Raw genomic sequence first — 22,190 nt, forward strand, 5'->3', positions numbered from 1 at the left:
ACTTTTGCCATGCGGTCGGTCAAAACTTTAACCCTCCATAATTCCCAAACCCCTGGTCCGATCTGGGTGATTTTTGGATATGTGTCTCACCCAGATCAGGGCTACCAGGAGATGTAACATTTAAAGGGATACCCCTATGTTTAGGGATACATCCAGAAACCCAGGGAATTTGTGTTTGGAATAATGGGATTATGTGTCACACTAAGGGGAGGGGATGTGTGGGTGGCAGCTCGGGTATGATTGGCTACTGTAATAATTATTGTAATTCCCTCCCTTGCATGGGAGAATCCTTTATAAGAAAGTTGTGTGAATAAATGATCAGGTCCTGCTTAACCCTCAAAGTGAAGTGTTGTCTCATTATTGGGGGAGGATTTATTGTATGCTGTTCCAGTTTGACTGCTAGGAGTGTAAACCTATTCACAGGGTTTTTCCTATTCGGCTGTGTACAACATTCATATGCTGGAAAGTACTCATATGCTTCTCCGGTTCGGTGATTGTGGTGTCTGCCAGAGTGCTTGGAGTCCTCAGGAAACGCTAGGAGCATCCTTTAACGGAGGTACCCAGTCGGGGTGCCCGTCGATCCGTTATACAGAGGTATAGAAGTCTAAAAATAAAATATTACCTTTTTAATTTTTTATAATTATATTTATTATTTCTATTTAGAGTCAATTTATTTATATCGTAATGTAATTTATCAATGTAATATATGGCTATATGAGATTATATGTGTGTGTGTGTGTGTGTGTGTGTATATATATATATATATATATATATATATATTATACATATTACATTAATTGCTACTCTTTTTCCTCTTTTCTTTTCAAACGGTATCTATTATTTCACATTACATCACAAGATGGATTGATTACCCAGCACTATGTAGCAAACCTGGTCCTCTGGTCCTTCGGTTGCACGTACCCCCCTTGTTCACTTCTCAAATAAATGTTTCCCACCCCCCCTCTTTTATATTGGAGAATGCAGACCACCCCCTGGCTCATTAACTTCAAAAAAGTAAAATAAACTCAAGTGCTCTCTCTGGCTAGCCACCATTTGTATATCCAAACTCGCATGCTCTGTTAAATGGTGGCCATCTTGTCTCCCATAAACAGATAGCAATACTTGGTCATCAAAGGCATGGAACCGGTTTCAGAACCTCCACAATACGGTTCCCGAGGAAACTGTAACACTGTTTGCCCCTCTCACAGACAAGCCAGCAGAGTACTGTTGGGGGGAAATATACTACAGAACAGGTGGGGGGGGGGGGGGAGCAATTGCTGCCTAAGAGCCAGGGGGAGCCAACAGTTATTCTCATAGTGGAACTCACAAAAGTTGACGAGCCAATACCCCTTTTTCTCCAGAAACTATTTTAGGCATCATCAACCTGGACGGCCAGTGTCAGCTTTACCTTTATGGCGTTTCCCCTAGACAGTCGAGATCTGAGCACTCTTTGGTCTGAAGGAATGGGTTTTGAGGATCTTGATCTTCCAGAAATGCTTCCAGATGGCTTTGGCTGCAGGACTTCTTAATGGAGTCCTTAGTGAAACTTATGATTGCTGTTACTTAGGGCTTATGCTTTAGGAGTGAGTCTGGGGCAGATAAAACACCAGTTATGACTGCAGGCAGGCAGATATTGAGGTGAACAAAATATATCAATGGGAGAGATAAGATAGATGGAATTCATAAATGGAGAACATCAATTATCCAGGCAATGTGTGGAATAACTCCAACACTAACACTAACAAAAGTAAACACTAAACAAAGCAAGAGTTGAGCACGAAATGTGTAATAGTTTTTAAATTAAACAGTAAAACTATAGGGGTGTAAAGAGGGGCTCGGTAGAGTTATCACAACACCAATGCATCATTTGTAAATTGACTGGCACTGTCAGTTATTTATTGTGTCAGGATGAGAAAGGCTATGCTTCAAAGTGAGACACTGGATGGTAAACAAAATTTGAATTACGATTTTAGAATGGTTCACCTTCACAATACAGGATGTTTTAGTCCCATTTTAATCCATAAATGAATTAGAACATCTACGATATTTCTCTGACATTAAAAACAAGAGGAATGTTTCTCCCCTGTTTTAGTTCTCTGGTGTGCATCAAGATTAGGTTTACTGGCAAAACATTTTCCACTTTCTGAACATTAGAAGATTTTCTCTCCTGTGTGAGTTTTCTGATGTGCAACAAGAAGTGATTTACAGACAAAGCATTTTCCACATTCAGAACATGAGAACGACTTCGCTCCTGTATGAGTCCTCTGATGTTTAAGAAGATGTGTGTGCCAACTAAAACATTTTCCACATTCAGAACATGAGAATGGCTTCTCTCCTCTATGATATTTCTGATGTGCAATAAGACCCGATTTACTGCCAAAACATTTTCCACATTCAGAACATGAAAAAGGTTTATTTTCGTTGTGAGTTCTCTGATGTCTAATATGATCTAGTTTAAAATGAAAACATTTCCCACATTCAGTACATGAGTAAGGTTTTTCAACTGTGTAAGTCCTTTGGTGTATAACAAGATCTTTCTGATTGCAAAAACTTTTCCCACATTTAAAACAAGAGAAAGGTTTCTCTCCTTTTTGAGTTTTCTGATGTGTAACAAGAGACAGTTTAGTGATAAAACATTTTCCACATTCAGAACATAAGAAAGGTTTCTCTCCTGTGTGAATTCTCTGGTGTGTAACAAGATTTGGAAACTGGTTAAAACATTTTCCACATTCAGAACATGAGAAAGGTTTCTCTCCTGTGTGAATTCTCAGATGTGTAACAAGACATGTTTTGCTGGCAAAACATTTCCCACACTCAGAACATGAGAAAGGTTTCTCTCCTGTGTGAATTCTCAGATGTGTAACAAGACATGTTTTGCTGGCAAAACATTTCCCACACTCAGAACATGAGAAAGGTTTCTCTCCTGTGTGAATTCTCAGATGTGTAACAAGACATGTTTTGCTGGCAAAACATTTTCCACATTCAGAACATGGGTAATGTTTTGCTTTTCCGTTTACTATCTCCTTTGTAGTTTTATAGGATTCTGACAGATTCCTTGATTTGTCAGAGTTGGTATCATTGGTCCTTCTATTAAAAGATTTCTTCATATTCCTGCTTAGAGTATTTCTGTTCTGGTCACGTTCTTCAGAATAACCTCTGCTGACGGAAACACCTGAAAGAAATGTACTGGGAGTTAAAAAAAAATATATATAAAAATCTGTCTCTAAATGATTTGTTTACCAAATTAGAAACATTACATGAAACATCAGAAATATGACTATTAAACATCATGGTGATTGATCAGCACCTTAATAATATATTGTGCGTTTTAATTCCCTTTATTATAAGAAATGTGTACATACATTTATTATTTGCTTTGCACAATGCATTTTAGTTCATAAAGCCTAATTTACCTACATTCTCTCTAGCAGGTAAGCTCGTTGAGCAGGGCCCTCAACCCCTCTGTTCCTGTACGACCACTTGTCTGGTTACATTTTCATGTTTGTTATTCCACTCATTGTAAAGCTCTGCAAAATTTGATAGCGCTATATAAATAATAATTCATACTTCAGGAATGGTTCACGGGATCACAGCTTGTATAACGTATTCCACCATTTTAAGGTCTGCAAACAGTACCGCCCCCTCCCCTCACACACACAGTAAATAAAACATCAAAGATGATCATATTCCTACAGTCAGGAAAGGAGAGGCAAATCGGTTTCTCTCATATGCTTTCTTGGATTACTTTAGCATTGCGGATGTTGATATAAAACATATTTTAATATTTTGTTAAACTTGTGGTTTAATTGTACTTGCCATATATGGGAATTGTTCTTAAAATGCAGGATTTTCACACTCATTTGCTATTTAGTAAACTATACTGCTAGAAATGCATTCAGTGTCCTTACAATTAGATACTAAAAATAGTCAAATACAATAAGGGTAAGAGAAGGGATACTGTATATGGTCTAAAGAAAGCTTTCAACTTCCAACATCTCTAATGAATGAATGAAGCAATAGAAAAATGTGCAAATCTGAACAATTATTATTTTTAGGTTTGAACAGCATCAGAGCTTACTTCCAACTACTGCCCAGGGTTTACTTAGACACGGGGGCCCCCAAGCCATAAGAGGCACTCAAAATCCAGGCCACACCACTACTACACTTCAGTCTTCGCAGCAATAATGAGCTTTACAGGTAACCTACCTGCCTCACAGTTAAACAGTAAACTTACATATACAGACCTGAGGAGGATCCATTTCGACAACTGTCTCGATTACCAAAATGCTTCTACGTCAGACAGTCGTACTACAGTCTCCATAAGCATTAGAGCTTACTTTATCACAATCATGTCAGGAACAGAACTATATTAGTGGCACAGTCTGCTTGAACATGAATCTCTTCTCTGCCATTGCTAAATGGGGTGACTATTGGACAACCCGAATATAGAGACTCTCAGGTTACACACCCTTATTTTAGAATAAAATCATGAGGTACCCACTGCCGGACTTCAGTGTGTCTTTTTCCTTGCTCTCAGGGACATATTAGCAACTGAGGAAGCCTATAATACAAGCGGTCCCTGCCCCTGGTGGCCGCACCAGCACTGGCAGGCATTCCAGCCCGCCTGCCAGGCTCTCCCCTGATAATACTCCTCAGGCTCAGTTGAGGACTGGGAGCACGGGCCCGAGGCACCACCGGGACAGCGTGTCTGGGGCTCCAGACACGTGGCTTACCACTAGTGGCCGTGATTTGCGGCCTTCTGCGGCTGCACGCGTGGCATGACCTACTGCCACGCGGCCTGCCGCCTCCATTGCCGCACGGCCTGGTACTCCCAGGCCGGGGATGCGGCCTACTACCGCCGGGCAGCCTCCTAGTGCGGCTGCTGCGCGGCCTACACGTGTTCCTCCTTCCACACCATCCGCCTCGGCAACTGTCCAGGTAGGGCGGTGTGTAGGCCCTTGCGGGTCGCGCAGGGTACCTTAGTACCGCCATTGGGGGTCCGGGGGGGCTCCCCTTGTCCGTCGGGAGCCTCCTCTGCCAGTGAGGAAGGCTCCCAGGGCTCTGTCTCCCCTGCCCCCCCTCTTTCCCCTGTCCATTCTGTTTCTTCTTCCAGAGGGCCCAGTTTACCCTTTCCTGGGCCCCCCTGGTCCCCCCTCCTCTTGCCTGGTTTCTGCTTTCCCCCCCTCTGATGCAGTGGCGGATCCAGAGCCTGATCTCGGGAGGGGCACTTGTAGATTATTTAAATAAATAATCATGGCACAATAACCACTACAGCTCAGTGTAGTAGTTATGGTGCCAGTAGTGCCAGGATCCCACCCCAGAGTAAGTAGTCATACCGTTTAAGAACAGTTTGACAACTTACCTGGGGTCTGCTGGGATATAGGGCATAGGAGAAGTGGTGTGTGTGAAAGGTGCAGTGTGTGTGTGAGCGGTAAAGTGTGTGTGAGTGCGTAAGGGCGGCAGTGTATTTCAGGGTTGCAGTGTGTGTGTTAGGGGGCAGTGTATGTGTGGGGCAGTGTGTGTGTGTGAGGGTGGCAGTGTGTGTATGGGGGGCACTGTATGTCTGTGGGGCAGTGTGTGTATGGGGAGCACTGTATGTATGGGGAGGCACTGTATGTATGTGTGGGGCAGTGTGTGTATGGGGGGGGTCGTGTGTGTGGGGCAATGCGTGTATGGGGGGGCAGCAGTGTGTGTACGGCACTGTATGTGTGTGTGGAGTGTGTGTATGGGTGTGCAGTGTGTATATGGGTGTGCAGTGTGTGTATGGGGACAGTGTTTGTGGGGCAGTGTGTGTATGGGGACAGTGTGTGTATGGGGGCAGTGTGTGTATGGGGACGTGTGTGTATGGGGTCAGTGTGTGTATGGGGTCAGTGTGATTATGGGGACGTGTGTGTATGGGGTCAGTGTGTTTATGGGGTCAGTGTGTGTGTATGGGGTCAGTGTGTGTATGGGGTCAGTGTGATTATGGGGTCAGTGTGATTATGGGGTCAGTGTGATTATGGGGTCAGTGTGATTATGGGGTCAGTGTGTGATTATGGGGTCAGTGTGTGTATGGGGTCAGTGTGTGTATGGGGTCAGTGTGTGTATGGGGTCAGTGTGTGTATGAGGTCAGTGTGTGTATGGGGTCAGTGTGTGTATGGGGTCAGTGTGTGTATGGGGTCAGTGTGATTATGGGGTCAGTGTGTGTATGGGGTCAGTGTGATTATGGGGTCAGTGTGTGTATGGGGTCAGTGTGTGTATGGGGTCAGTGTGTTTATGGGGTCAGTGTGTGATTATGGGGTCAGTGTGTGTAAGGGGTCAGTGTGTTTATGGGGTCAGTGTGTTTATGGGGTCAGTGTTTTTAAGGGGTCAGTGTGTGTATGGGGACAGTGTGTGTATGGGGACAGTGTGTGTTTGTGGGGCAGTGTGTGTACGGGGGGAGGAGGGAAGGGAGGTTTTTTTAATAAAAAAAAAATGTATTTAATAAAATTAATATATTTATGTCCCCCCTCCCTTCTTACCTTTATTGAGGAGGAGGAGGGGGGACATTTCTCCGTCCCTGGTGGTCCCAGTGTGATTCCCTGGTGGTCAGGTGGGGAGAGTGAACTCTAGCCCGCGCTCCAGGGCTAGAGTTCACTCTCGCGAGATTTGGAGCGTTGCCGTGGTTACCGCGGCAACGCTCCATGCTAGTGAGAGGAGGACCCGGAGGAGCTGCAGGCTGAGCTCCCGCCGGGTCCTCTCTCACTCTCCTGCCGGCTGCCAGCACAGTGCTTGCGGACCGGGGAGGGAGATCACTGATCTCTCTTCCCGGTCCGCAGGCACATTGCAGGGCTGGCACTTGGGCAATGCCAGCCCTGCACTAGCCGGCCTGGGGGAATCTCGGGGGGGGCAATTGCCCCGTTGCCCCCCCCCTGGATCCGCCAATGCTCTGATGGGCCTGCCCCCCACTCCCCTCCTTTCCCCCCCCTTACCCCACTTCTAGTCTCTATCCCTCCCTGTCCGCCTCCCTTCTGTTCTCCCCCCTCTGCATTGCCTGGACCCCCCCCCCCCCCCCCCCCCCCCCCCCCACAGGTCACTTACCTTGGCCATTTCCTCTGTGGCGTGGGCTCTCCTCTGCTGCTCTCTTCTCAGGACACTGCTGCAGTTCATGGATCTGGCCAGCAGGTGGCGCTTGGAACACAGCTGATGTCTTCTGTGAATGCTGGAACTGCTGTTTCTTTGCCTCAGCTTTCTGGGAGTGCAGTGCCAGGCTTGGATCACCAGGCTGCGACCGGTGAGTACTTTGTTCCCTCCACTTCTGGCACTGCGGGTCCCGGGCTTGGAAGGTTCCCCTCAGGTCTTTGGGGTTTTTGGATCAGTGGGAGCGGGGGATGGCAGTTAGTGGGGTCAATTCTATTGATGGTCAACTCCGGTCAGCTTTGTCCCCTGCCTTGCTCCCTCCTCATGTTCAGTCTTCTGCCCCTCCTGGGCCACTGCCCGGGACTGGTGGCAGTACGGTGCCTCTGAATTCCCCGGCGCCTGCGGTGGCCAGTGTTGGTTCCGCCTCAGGCGATGCTTGTCTTGAAGGGGGGGTCTCGGACGTAGCACGGGGTGCTACTTACATGTGCTGGTCTGGCCCTCTGGGCTTGCACTTGAAGCAGGAGGGGAATTTGTGGAGATATTGTCTCTCCTACCGCTGGAGGAAGCTCCTCCCGTGGTGGACAAGGACAGTAAGGAGTCAGAAAAGGATAGGGAGAAGTACCGTTTTCGCAAAATTCTCAAGAGCTTTGGGAACTGGATTCGGGCATTCTCTATTTTGGCCAGCGTGGTGGGGGAGAAGTCTCCCCAGAAGTGTTCCGCGCTGTTCTGTTATCAGGACACAATCTGGAACGCTTGTCGCACCTATGGGGGGCTGGGTTGGTGGAGGTACGATGAGCAGTTTCGACAGCGGCTGGCAGTGCGTCCCTCACTGTCGTGGGATCAGATGATATCGGCCTCTGGCTTTCCATCATGACTCGTCCTACCCCCTCAACAGGGCACGTTTTCATCCTTTCTTGGCGGGGGCGGTGGGGGCACATCCTCCTCCTCCTCATCGGCCTCCGGTCAGAGGTCCGGCTGTTGTTGGAAATGTAACGACAGTCTCTGTAAGTGGGTGTCCTCATGCCAGTTTAAGCACGAGTGCTCCGGCTGCAGTGGGGCCCATCCTGCCTCCCGCTGTTTCAAGCGGGGCAAAAAACGGGGGAGATAGGGGCTAAGGGCGACGACGCCGGTCCTCGTAAACGCGATGTGCCCGTGGCTCGACCTTTATAGGAATTGGGCTGCGGCGCCGATCCTGGTGGATGGGTTTGAGCAGGGGTTTTGGATCCCTTTCTCTGAGCGCCCTCCGCTGCTCTCCGTACAGAACCTCAAGTCCGTGCCGGCTTTTCCTCAGGTAGTACTGGAAAACTACAATTTTACTCAACGTAAATTCCTTTTTCCTTAATATGGTGGAAGTACAATAGGGATGTACTCTTCCCATAGGCAAGCATCTGAAAGAAATAATCAATTAACATAAAAAGTTCCTCCCCCTACCAGGTATAAGAGACCCTGCAGTCTTAGGACCCCAGTACGTATGAAGAAAACCACAGTGGAACCACAAAAACCTCAAAATAAACTTATGAATTAGATAAAGGGAGGGTGTGCTGTACTGCCACCATATTAAGGAAAAAGGAATTTACGGTGAGTAAAATTGCAGTTTTTCCTGGCATATGGTGGCAGTACAATAGGGGTATATCGAAATCCCAAGTAAGGGAGGGAATTAGGCCAAAACAGCTTGTAACACCTTGTGCCCGAAATCAGCGTCAGAGGCAGAGAATACGTCTAGCCTGTAATGCTTCACAAAGGTGTTGAAAGAAGACCAGATAGCTGCTTTACATAGTTCTTCCGGAGATGCACATGCTTTTTCGGCCCAAGACGTAGCCCTGGCTCTAGTGGAATGTGCTTTCAAGGAAGTAGGTATAGGCAGGTTCGATGAAGAATAAGCCAACTTTATAACCTCTACCAGCCATCTTGCCAAAGTGGCTTTGGATGCCACTTGACCTTTGAATTTTCCAAAGAAATTCACGAAAAAATTATCAGTTTTTCTATATGTAGAGGAGCGTTCTAAGTAGATTTTAAGCAACCTCCCTACATCCAGTAGGTTCCAATCAAATTCCCAATCCGGCTTAGCCGGACCAATGAAGGAAGGCAGACAAATAGGTTGGTTGATAACTGTCAGGGTACCTGAGGTCTCTACCTCTGAGAGAGGTAGAGACTTAGAAGTTTATCCGTCCGGACGGCATGTCTCCTCGGCCCCTCGCGGTTCACTCGGTCTTGCTAACGCCGGCCGCGAGGGAGTCACTTCCTTTTATAGCAGGAGGACCGGAGGTCGACGTCATGACGCCAACCCGGAACGTCCTGTCACTCAAATCTCGGGAGACGAATCAGGACTCGCCGGAGGCGTGTCTTCTCTCCCTAGCCAGGATACTTAACAGTGGCTCTCTCATTTACTCATTGCCCTGTCGTGGTTCTAGTCCGCCTAGTCACACAGTGCTTTGTTATTCTCTTGCCTTTTGGTTCTGATCCGGCTTTGGTATTTACTCTCCTGTCTTTCTGTTATCCTTGACCCGGCTTGTCTCTCGCTTACCTGTCTTCTTGTTCCCTCGACCTCGGCTTGTCTCTGACCATTCTATCGTAGTTATACGTTAAGTCCGGCCATTCTAAGGACCGGTATACGTATCTGCTACTCTTTGTACTCTGCGTGTTGGATCCCTGACCCGATCCTGACATTACGACAGGGCCATGGATCCTGCAGGTACAAATTGTCAGCTTGGTTCTCCTGATCCTAGGTTTGACGCCATGGATCATAGGATGGATCAGATGGCTCTAGCACTACAGGCGCTGCTGTCTCGTCCTATTAATCCACCTGAGGAGATGCGTAATATGTCTGCTTCTTCTGTGGGTTCAGGGCTAGAGGTAGCTACTGTAGGTGCTTCTTCCCGAGTTACCCCACCTGTACGTTATGCTGGTTCTCCTGAGAGGTGTCGTGGCTTTTTGAACCAGATCAGTATTCATTTCGAGCTACAGCCTCGTTCATACCCTACTGATAGGGCAAAAGTGGGATTTATTATTACCTTACTCATTGAGAAAGCTCTGAGATGGGCTAATCCGTTGTGGGAGAATGATAATCCATTAGTCTATAACTATAATGCCTTTGTAGCTGCTTTTAAAAGAACTTTTGATCCTCCTGGCAGGAGGGTCAATGCAGCCAGATTACTGTTGCGCCTTAGACAAGACAACCAAACACTTGTGGATTACGCACTAGAGTTCAGGTCTTTGGCGGCAGAGGTAAAATGGAATGAACAGGCTTATATAGACGTATTCTTAAATGGATTATCTGATGTAATACTTGATGAGGTAGCGACAAGAGAGCTTCCCGAGAATCTGGAGGACTTAATTTCCTTTATCTCTCGTATTGACGAACGTCTAAGGGAGAGACAGAATACTCGAGATAGAACCGGTAAATCTTCCTTTAGACTAGCACCATCATTTCAAATTTCTGAAACCAAAAATCCACAGGTTCCAGAACCTATGCAGTTAGGCCTTACTCGTCTCTCAGAGGAGGAGAGACAGTACAGGAGAAGGGAGGGACTGTGTATGTATTGTGGGGCCAGAGGTCATGTACGTTTGAGCTGTCCCAGTCGTCCGGGAAACGCTCGCACCTAAGTTTCTCTAGAGGACAGACCTTGGGTGTTTCGATTTTGTCCTCTACTCATAACTACAAAGAACATAGACTCCTATTACCGGTCTCTTTAACTTGGGAGAAGGGAACTTTAGAGACTATGGCATTGATAGACTCCGGCGCTGCTGAGAGTTTTATCGACCAAAAGTTTCTCACCAAACACACTATCCCATCCCAGTTAAGGAAGACACCCTTGGCTGTTGAAGCCATTGATGGTAGACCTTTAGTTGAGCCTGTGATTTTCCGGGAGACCACACCTCTTTACTTAACTACTGGTATTCTACACAAGGAGGAAATATCCCTACTACTCATTTCATCTCCTTCTGTTCCCATAGTCCTGGGATACTCCTGGCTTAAGAGACATAACCCCGTTATAGATTGGAGATCAGGGGAAATAGTGTCGTGGGGTCAGGATTGTCAAGAGAATTGTTTAAAGAAAGTGTCACCTCTTTGTAGTGTCAACTCACTTAATAACGCTACCGACTCTACCAAAGTACAGATACCGTCCTTGTATCAAGATTTAAAGGCAGTATTTGACAAAGGAAAGGCTGATACCTTACCACCACATAGGCCTTTTGATTGCAAAATTAATTTACTTTCTGGTACCATGCCCCCCAGGGGTCATGTATACCCTTTGTCTACGAATGAAAACTTAGTTCTAGAGGAGTATATTCGTGAAAACCTAGACAAGGGGTTCATTAGAAGATCCTCCTCTCCTGCTGGGGCTGGATTTTTTTTTGTTAAAAAGAAGGATGGCTCTTTAAGACCCTGCATTGACTACCGAGGTCTTAACAAGATAACCATCAGAAATGTATATCCGATTCCCTTGATCACCGAGCTTTTTGATCGATTAAAAAGTTCTAAGATTTTCACTAAGTTAGACCTTAGAGGTGCTTATAATTTGGTGAGAATTCACGACGGAGACGAGTGGAAAACTGCATTCAATACTCGATATGGGCACTATGAGTATACTGTAATGCCTTTTGGTCTCTGCAATGCCCCGGCGGTATTTCAGGACCTTATTAATGAGGTTCTTAGGGAGTTTCAAGATGACTGTGTGATTGTATACCTTGATGATATACTTATACATTCCAGGGATATTGAAACTCACCACGGACAAGTCAGAAGGGTTTTACACAAACTTCTTCAGCATGGCTTATACTGCAAACTAGAGAAATGCAGCTTTGACCAATCCCAAACTACCTTTCTTGGTTATGTGATTTCTGGGGAGGGGTTTGAAATGGATCCGGAGAAGCTCCAATCCATATTAGATTGGCCTTTACCTAAGGGTCTCAAGGCTATCCAGAGATTTATTGGTTTCTCCAATTACTACAGACGTTTCATTAAGGGATACTCCTCTATCATTGCTCCCATCACCAATATGACCAAACAAGGGGCTGATACTAAGAATTGGTCTACTGAAGCACTTCTGGCTTTTAAGACACTCAAGGAGCTGTTTGCTTCCGCACCAATTTTAGTTCACCCTGATACTACACTACCTTTCCTACTCGAAGTTGACGCTTCTGAGACAGGTATAGGTGCTGTTCTGTCCCAAAGGTTGGGTGTTGATAAACCATTACATCCTTGTGGATACTTTTCCAAAAAATTGTCAGGTACTGAAAGCAGATATGACATTGGTGACAGGGAACTACTAGCGGTTATAATGGCCTTGAAGGAGTGGAGACATTTGTTGGAGGGTACTTTGCATCCTGTTACGATTTTGACAGATCATAAAAACTTATCCTATATTGGAGAGGCTAAACGACTATCATCTAGACAGGCTCGTTGGTCCATATTTCTCACTCACTTCAACTACGTACTCACATATAGGCCAGGTTCTAAGAATTCTAAAGCCGATGCCTTATCTCGCCAATATGAACCTGCTGCCGTATCTGAGCCGGTTTTGTCCTCTATAGTACCCAAGTGTAACATTATCGCTAACACTACTCTCAAAGTTCATTCTCCGCTACTTGATCAGATAAGGAGCTTGCAGCATCTGGCACCTAGACTGACTCCGGCTTCCAGACTTTTCGTTCCTCCTGAACTCCAATTGGAGCTCTTACAGTGTCTTCACGAGAGTAAGGTGGCTGGTCATCCGGGTGTTCGCAAGACGTATTCTTTGATCTCCAAGGATTTCTGGTGGCCTTCGTTACGGAAGGATATTAAGGATTTTATCGGAGTTTGTGAGGTCTGTACTAAGACTAAACTACCGCATTCGCTTCCTTGTGGCCTTCTACAACCTCTGGAAATTCCTGACAAACCTTGGTCCTGTGTGGCAATGGACTTTATTGTGGATTTGCCTATTTCTAAAAAGCACACTGTTATCCTCACCGTAGTCGATAGGTTTACCAAGATGGCACATTTCGTACCTTTGCCTAAACTCCCGACTTCTCCTGAATTGGCGGAGATCTTTGCTAAAGAAATTTTTCGCTTGCATGGGATTCCTTCGGAGATCACTTCTGATAGAGGCTCCCAATTTGTTTCACGTTTTTGGAGAGCCTTCTGTTCTCAATTAGGCATCAAATTGAATTTTTCGTCCGCCTATCATCCTCAGTCTAACGGAGCTGCCGAACGAACCAACCAGAAGATTGAGCAATACTTACGTTGTTTTGTTTCCGAACACCAGGACGATTGGGTCGGTTTGATTCCTTGGGCGGAGTTTGCACACAACAATCTCGTTTGTGACTCTACGCATTCAAGCCCCTTCTTCATGAACTATGGCTTTCATCCATCTATTCTTCCCTCGGTTTCTCCTTCCCAAGGAGTGCCGTCGGTTGATGTCCATGTGGCCAATTTGAGGAAGTTGTGGGACCAGACTCGACAGATTCTTCTACACAATTCTATACTGGTTAAGAAACATGCTGACAAACGTAGAAGGGCGGCTCCGAATTTTGTTCCAGGCGATAGAGTTTGGTTGAGTACTAGGAATATTCGCCTTAAAGTTCCTTCCATGAAATTCGCTCCTCGTTATATTGGTCCCTACAGGATCTTGACTCGAATTAACCCAGTGGCGTATCGTCTAGCTCTCCCAGCTACTTTACGCATCCCGAACTCCTTTCACGTGTCATTGCTGAAACCTCTAATCTGTAACAGATTCTCCTCCACAATCGCCCCTCCGCGCCCTGTTCAGGTGGAGGGTCAGGAGGAGTATGAGGTTAACTCCATTATTGATTCTCGTGTCTCCCGGGGGAGAGTACAATATTTGGTTGACTGGAAGGGTTATGGTCCTGAGGAGAGGAGTTGGGTACCACAAGAGGATGTTCATGCTCCTCGCCTTCGCAGGGCATTTCACTCCCGCTTTCCATCTCGCCCCGGCTCCTTCCGCCCGGTGGGCGTATCTGAGAGGGGGGGTACTGTCAGGGTACCTGAGGTCTCTACCTCTGAGAGAGGTAGAGACTTAGAAGTTTATCCGTCCGGACGGCATGTCTCCTCGGCCCCTCGCGGTTCACTCGGTCTTGCTAACGCCGGCCGCGAGGGAGTCACTTCCTTTTATAGCAGGAGGACCGGAGGTCGACGTCATGACGCCAACTCGGAACGTCCTGTCACTCAAATCTCGGGAGACAAATCAGGACTCGCCGGAGGCGTGTCTTCTCTCCCTAGCCAGGATACTTAACAGTGGCTCTCTCATTTACTCATTGCCCTGTCGTGGTTCTAGTCCGCCTAGTCACACAGTGCTTTGTTATTCTCTTGCCTTTTGGTTCTGATCCGGCTTTGGTATTTACTCTCCTGTCTTTCTGTTATCCTTGACCCGGCTTGTCTCTCGCTTACCTGTCTTCTTGTTCCCTCGACCTCGGCTTGTCTCTGACCATTCTATCATAGTTATACGTTAAGTCCGGCCATTCTAAGGACCGGTATACGTATCTGCTACTCTTTGTACTCTGCGTGTTGGATCCCTGACCCGATCCTGACAATAACTTTGGAGGAGATGACTTTCGGAAGAAATGAAGACTTAGGGAAAATAACCACTTTATCTGGATAAAACTTAGTAAAGTCAGGCGAAGAGGACAGGGCCTGCAGTTTCCCAATTCTCTTAGCTGAAGTAATTGCCACTAGAAACACAGATTTTAGGGACACATTCTTCAAAGAGGCATTTTCTAGCGGCTCAAAAGGTTGAGAACAAAGAAATTTTAAAACTAAGGACAAGTCCCAAGAGGGAAACTGGACTTTTATAGGAGGCCTTGAAAGCCTCACTGCTTTAAAAAAATCTCCTAATGAGAGGATTAGAAGCCCAGTTCTTCACCAAAAATGACTCAGAGCAGAAACTTGGACCTTGAGGGTAGACCGACTAAAACCCTGTTCAAGACCATCTTGCAAAAAATGAAGGATTGTGTCAGCAGATGGATGGGATCTAATGCAATCTTTAGCAATGCATCAGTGAAGAAATCTTGTCCAAATCTTCAAGTATATAGAAGAGGTAGAGCTCCTAGTGGAATTTAAAAGCATTTGAAACCTCTCTTTCTTAATACCCTTATGATGCAGAATCAGCCTTGCAGCAGTCAAGCTGTCAATTTGAACATCTTCAATACTTCCACTGGGACATCCGCGTTTTCCAGAAGATCCGGCGTAACCGGAAGAGTCCAGTACTTTAAAGTCATATTCCTCAAAACCGAGAACCAGCTTCGATTTGGCCAGCATGGCAGTATGGCCAGGAGACATGCCTGCTCCGATGACACTTTTTGTATAATTCTCGGTATTAAGCTAACCGGGGGAAAAATGTAAGCAAGGGGAAATTCCCACCGGATTGAAAGACCGTCTATTACCAGAGGCCTGTCTACCCTGAAGAGGTAATGATCTTACTTTTGAATTGGATCTTCTTGCCATAAGGCCGAATCTCCCCACCAGCTGAGCAAAGACTACTTGATTGAGAGACCACTCGTTCTGGGACCATTTTGATCTGCTCAAATCGTCTGCAACAATGTTGTCTACCCCACGAATGTGAATGGCTGAAATGTCGTCCAGATGGCACTGAGCCCAAGACATAATCCGTGAGCAAAGAAGATACAATTTTTTTTACTTTTGTACCGCCTTGCTTGTTCAGGTAGGACACAGTAGTCTGATTGTCCGACTGGATCTTTACAGCTTTCCTGAAAATGAAAACTTCGAACTGTTGAAGGGCGTAGAAGACTGCTAGCATTTCTCAGAAATTTGACGATTCCTTTGTTTCTTCTTTTAACCAAACACCCTGTCTTAAGTGATAACCTAGGTGAGCACCCCAACCTGTTTTTGATTCGTCTTGTTACGACACTCACCGCCAGATAGATGAAGCCACCGTTTAGTCAATAATCCCCTTTTCCAGAAATGCAGGTTCTGTACAGCCGACCGTCAAACTCCCGAACGGAGGATACGTGAACGCGGCAACTCCAGACCATCAAATCAGCTGAACTCCTTTCACAGCTAGAAATAACGAAAGCGCTGTCCCAGTAATAATTCCCCCCAAAAACGAGACCAAGCTCCGTCTTGAGGGTCAAACAGGAATGTGTTTAATGGGGGCTACCTGCCCGGTATTTATGCAGGTCTCCCACAAGGTGGACACTCCCCTAGGGGACCTTGTGGAAGACAGTAACACATATTGAACAGTAGCCAATCGCAGTGGCTTCAGTATAAGCCCCCCCCATCTTACCCATAAACCCTTCTTCTCTATCCCGGAGATAATTGGGAAGAAACCTAATTATCTCCAAGGATAGAGGCAAATCGCCATTTTAAATACAATAGGAAAAATACATTAAAATACATAAATGAGGAAATACCGAATAAATATGGTTCGTATAACGTATCCCCAGATAGCCTGGATCTGAGGGCATATTTCTACCGAATAGCACTCAGATCCGATGTACATAGTTCGATCGCCATGGAGTCAAAGTCTCTCACAAGTCCTTCGGTATATGATTGACTCCATGGGACGGCTATCTGGGTGAAGTCCACATGTACGTTACAAACTCCCGAACTGACCGGTGTTCGTATGCCTCGACAAAATAGAAGGTGGGCGGCAGCTTCCAGCGGTGTTCGGTAGATAAAGTGTCCGTTTTTAGTTCCATAGGATCGACACCAAACACCGCTGATCTTCCTCGTGTCCCAAAATGGCCGCCGCCTCATGGTCGGCATACGAACGACGACCACCCGTACGGATGGAATGGAGAGGTGTCTGCGGTTAACCACAATGTTCTAATTGGGGCCAAGAGGTTAACCAGCAGTACACTCCTCTCCTGGGTGGCCGTCTGTTCGGTAGTTTCAATCGGTATTCCGGAACCACACGAACAGGGGCATACGGACAGGAAATCCAACTAAATAAAGGCAAACAGATGAACCAGCATTACTAGTCTGTACAGATGGATCTGTCACACGTCTGTTGAAATAACTACCCAGGATCTTAGGTGAAAGGACCAGCCTTTTGTAAGGAATTTTTCCTGCAGCCACCATGAGATTCTGTATGATTTGATATACACATGATTGCTTCTAAGTCTTCTTCCTTTTTGACCACTGCATAAGTATTTCCCATTGCAAGGGCCTTGATTCCGCTCTGGCCCATTTTACTGCTGGAATCGTAGAGTTCAGATGACCCAAAACCTGCATTGCTTTTCTTACGGAACATTCTGATACCTGAAGAAGTTTCGTTATCAACCTCTTTATCTTTGTCTTCTTCTTGCTTGAAAGATGAATTGACAGGGTATCTGACTTGATAAAAAAACCCTAAAAATAGGATGGACTTTGAAGGGGTAAGATGTGACTTTTCTAGATTTATAATCCAACCATGTTCTTCCAGGATTTTTAGAGTGTAGGCCACATCTGAATTCAGCGTGGTTCTTGTATCTGCTTTTATCCACCAGTCATCCAAATAGGGTACGATTGTGATACCTTGTAGCCTTAAAAGGGCTGTGATTGGCGTGAGGATCTTTGTAAAAATCCTGGGTGCTGAGGCTAGCCCGAAAGGGAGAGCCCTGAACTGGAAATGATGGATACTTTTCCCTTTCTTTATAGCAAACCTGAGGTATCTTCTTGAGCTCACATCCATAGGAACATGCATATAGGCATCCTTCAGATCCAAGGTGGCCATAAAATCTCCTCTTTGAAGGATATGAGTGACAGACTATTGTTTCCATTCGGAAATGTTGATAAGAAACGAGTTTGTTTAGGGATTTTAGATCTAAGATTGGGCGAAAATACAGGTCTGGTTTTGGAACAAGGAACAAGCGGGAGTATACCCCTTGATAAACTTGAGAATTTGGAACCCTTTCTATAACACCTTTTCTTAAAAGGGAAACAGTGGCGGTAAAAAGGGCTTGGTTTTTGAATTTTGACCGGTAGGAGGAGACAAGGAAATTCGACCTTGGAGAATCCAAGAAATCTATTCGGTAACCATTTTGGATTAGATTCAAAACCCATGGATTTGTAGTTGTTTCTCTCCATTTGTGAACAAAACTCTAACCTTCCTCCTACTCTGATGGCGTCAGAAACGTTTGTTTCTGTCAGTTTTGTCTTTGTGTGTCAAACTTCTGATATCTCCTTTGTTGACGAAAACCCCTGGGTTTATCTTGAAAACCCCTCCGGTGCCTGAATTGGAACTTTCTGTACCTGGGCTTCCAGGAATACTTTCTGTCTTGGGGCAAGGCTTTTTTAGTTTCTGACATCTGTCGGACTAATTCTTCTAGGGGAGACCCAAATAACTTTTTCTTCTCCAAGGGAAGTTCACATAATGCAGCTTTTGAAGCAGTGTCTGCTGCCCAGGCCTTAAGCCACAGTGCCCTTCGGGTTACAGATGACAAACCCATGATACGAGCGGATATTTTAATCGCCTATGCAACAATATCCATAAGATACTCATTTGACAACCTTTTTGACAGGCCTTTGTCCTGGGTATCACCCAGGTCTTCTTCCAAGGTATTCAACCAAAGATTCTGAGCTCTTGCCACTGAAGCCCCAGCTAATGCAGCTTTGGCCTGAAAACCTGCTGCCTGATAAGCCCGTCTGCTGGAAGTTTCAGCTCGCTTATCCATAGGGTCTTTCAGACCCGAAATCTCCCCAATAGGCAAAGTAGTTTTTTTAGACAATTGCGCAACTTGTACATCAACTACCAGTAAATCCTCCCATTTATCTTCCTCCTGTATTTTAACAATACTTTTAAAATGACTGGAGATAAAAGGCCCTTTTCTCTGGGTTCTTCCATTCCCTGAAAATTAAATCCAGCATCTTTTGTTGGATTGGAAAAAAAATTACTCCTGGTTTTATCTGCTGTCTCATCAGCAAGGACCATAGTAACCTCTTTAATAAATTTCCTCAGCTAGTCACAAGGAAACCCCACTTCATTATCAGAAGATTCTCTAGAGGATTCTGAATCTGAAAAGGAACATTCCCCAGAAGAGAGTTCTGAACCAGATGGTGTACTCTTCCTTTTAGCTCTCTGCTTATTAGTTTTAACTGGAGAAGTCTGAGCGGTTTCTTTAAAAAAGACTCAAAGGTCTGGGCTAGATTATCCTGAAACCAAGACAAAAAAGACTTCATTTCTTGTTGCTTGGATTTTTCTAGCGATAATGAGGAGCAATTATTACAGATTTTCCTCTTGAACCCATCTGGCAAAGGAGTGGAGCATTCACTACAACAGAGATGTTTAGACGTGGAACTGGCTTTTTTAGAAACAGGAGTAGGAACCTTGTCTTTATCCATATTGTCAGTAGAAACAGGGCTAGACATATCTGTAATACACAAAATTTAAATAATATTTGAATTTAATAAAAATATCTAGAGAGTTTTATAGAATAGAAACCATCAGGATCCTACCTCTAAAACCTCTGACCCGTGTGGGGGGGGGGGGGGGGGGCTGGTGACACGGGAGATCTTCAATGCCAAGGATTCATGTTGACAGACAGATCTGCACAGCATTATAGGCAGATCATTTCAAATTTGGCGCCATTTTTTGGGAGTTCAGACCGCGCAGGCGGGATAGCGCGGTTGGAACTCCGGTGGAACGCAAAACCACCCGGGTGTGCGTTCCACCGCTGTGCGCATGCTCCTCCGACGGTGTCAGGATCGGGTCAGGGATCCAACACGCAGAGTACAAAGAGTAGCTGATACGTATACCGGTCCTTAGAATGGCCGGACTTAACGTATAACTACGATAGAATGGTCAGAGACAAGCCGAGGTCGAGGGAACGAGAAGACAGGTAAGCGAGAGACAAGCCGGGTCAAGGATAACAGAAAGACAGGAGAGTAAATACCAAAGCCGGGTCGGAACCAAAAGACAAGAGAATAACAAAGCACTGTGTGACTAGGCGGACTAGAACCACGACAGGGCAATGAGTGAATGAGAGAGCCACTGTTAAGTATCCTGGCTAGGGAGAGAAGACACGCCTCCGGCGAGTCCTGATTCGTCTCCCGAGATTTGAGTGACAGGACGTTCCGGGTTGGCGTCATGACGTCTACCTCCGGTCCTCCTGTTATAAAAGGAAGTGACTCCCTCGCGGCCGGCGTTAGCAAGACCGAGTGAACCGCGAGGGGCCGAGGAGAGATGCCGTCCGGACGGATAAACTTCTAAGTCTCTACCTCTCTCAGAGGTAGAGACCTCAGGTACCCTGACAGTACCCCCCCTCTCAGATACGCCCACCGGGCGGAAGGAGCCGGGGCGAGATGGAAAGCGGGAGTGAAATGCCCTGCGAAGGCGAGGAGCATGAACATCCTCTTGTGGTACCCAACTCCTCTCCTCAGGACCATATCCCTTCCAGTCAACTAAATATTGTACTCTCCCCCGGGAGACACGAGAATCAATAATGGAGTTAACCTCATACTCCTCCTGACCCTCCACCTGAACAGGGCGCGGAGGGGCGATTGTGGAGGAGAATCTGTTACAGATTAGAGGTTTCAGCAATGACACGTGAAAGGAGTTCGGGATGCGTAAAGTAGCTGGGAGAGCTAGACGATACGCCACTGGGTTAATTCGAGTCAAGATCCTGTAGGGACCAATATAACGAGGGGCGAATTTCATGGAAGGAACTTTAAGACGAATATTCCTAGTACTCAACCAAACTCTATCGCCTGGAACAAAATTCGGAGCCGCCCTTCTACGTTTGTCAGCATGTTTCTTAACCAGTACAGAATTGTGTAGAAGAATCTGTCGAGTCTGATCCCACAACCTCCTCAAATTGGCCACATGGACATCAACCGACGGCACTCCTTGGGAAGGAGAAACCGAGGGAAGAATAGATGGATGAAAGCCATAGTTCATGAAGAAGGGGCTTGAATGCGTAGAGTCACAAACGAGATTGTTGTGCGCAAACTCCGCCCAAGGAATCAAACCGACCCAATCGTCCTGGTGTTCGGAAACAACGTAAGTATTGCTCAATCTTCTGGTTGGTTCGTTCGGCAGCTCCGTTAGACTGAGGATGATAGGCGGACGAAAAATTCAATTTGATGCCTAATTGAGAACAGAACGACCTCCAAAAACGTGAAACAAATTGGGAGCCCCTTTCAGAAGTGATCTCCGAGGGAATCCCATGCAAACGAAAAATCTCTTTAGCAAAGATTTCCGCCAATTCAGGAGAAGTCGGGAGTTTAGGCAAAGGTACGAAATGTGCCATCTTGGTAAATCTATCGACTACGGTTAGGATAACCGTGTGCTTTTTCGAAACAGGCAAATCCACAATAAAGTCCATTGCCACACAGGACCAAGGTTTGTCAGGAATTTCCAGAGGTTGTAGAAGGCCACACGGAAGTGAATGCGGTAGTTTAGTTTTAGTACAGACCACACAAACTCCGATAAAATCCTTAATATCCCTCCGTAACGAAGGCCACCAGAAATCCTTGGAAATCAAAGAATACGTCTTGCGAACACCCGGATGACCAGCCACCTTACTCTCGTGAAGACACTGTAAGAGCTCCAATTGGAGTTCAGGAGGAACGAAAAGTCTGGAAGCTGGAGTCAGTCTGGGTGCCAGATGCTGCAAGCTCCTTATCTGATCAAGTAGCGGAGAATGGACTTTGAGAGTAGTGTTAGCGATAATGTTACACTTGGGTACTATAGCGGACAAAACCGGCTCAGATACGGCAGCTGGTTCATATTGGCGAGATAAGGCATCGGCTTTAGAATTCTTAGAACCTGGCCTATATGTGAGTACGTAGTTGAAGTGAGTGAGAAATATGGACCAACGAGCCTGTCTAGATGATAGATGTTTAGCCTCTCCAATATAGGATAAGTTTTTATGATCTGTCAAAATAGTAACAGGATGCAAAGTACCCTCCAATAAATGTCTCCACTCCTTCAAGGCCATTATAACCGCTAGTAGTTCCCTGTCACCAATGCCATATCTGCTTTCAGTACCTGACAATTTTTTGGAAAAGTATCCACAAGGATGTAAAGGCTTATCTACACCCAACCTTTGGGACAGAACAGCACCTATACCAGTCTCAGAAGCGTCAACTTCGAGTAGGAAAGGTAGTGTAGTATCAGGGTGAACTAAAATTGGTGCGGAAGCAAACAGCTCCTTGA

At 46.0% G+C, this 22,190-nt stretch overlaps 1 protein-coding gene across 1 annotated transcript in view; it reads right to left on the reverse strand.

The window, feature by feature from the left end:
• Positions 1 to 1,863: 1,863 nt before the first annotated feature.
• Positions 1,864 to 22,190, reverse strand: part of LOC134568483 (gastrula zinc finger protein XlCGF17.1-like) — a 35,004-nt gene continuing 14,677 nt past the window's right edge. The window contains exon 2 of the mRNA XM_063427102.1: positions 1,864 to 3,172. Coding sequence (XP_063283172.1) covers positions 2,151 to 3,107 — 957 coding nt within the window. The 5' untranslated portion in view covers positions 3,108 to 3,172 and the 3' untranslated portion in view covers positions 1,864 to 2,150. The remainder of the gene's footprint in view (positions 3,173 to 22,190) is intronic.

Source organism: Pelobates fuscus, chromosome 7 (assembly GCF_036172605.1).
Source record: "Pelobates fuscus isolate aPelFus1 chromosome 7, aPelFus1.pri, whole genome shotgun sequence".
NCBI classification, from domain to species: Eukaryota; Metazoa; Chordata; class Amphibia; order Anura; family Pelobatidae; genus Pelobates; species Pelobates fuscus.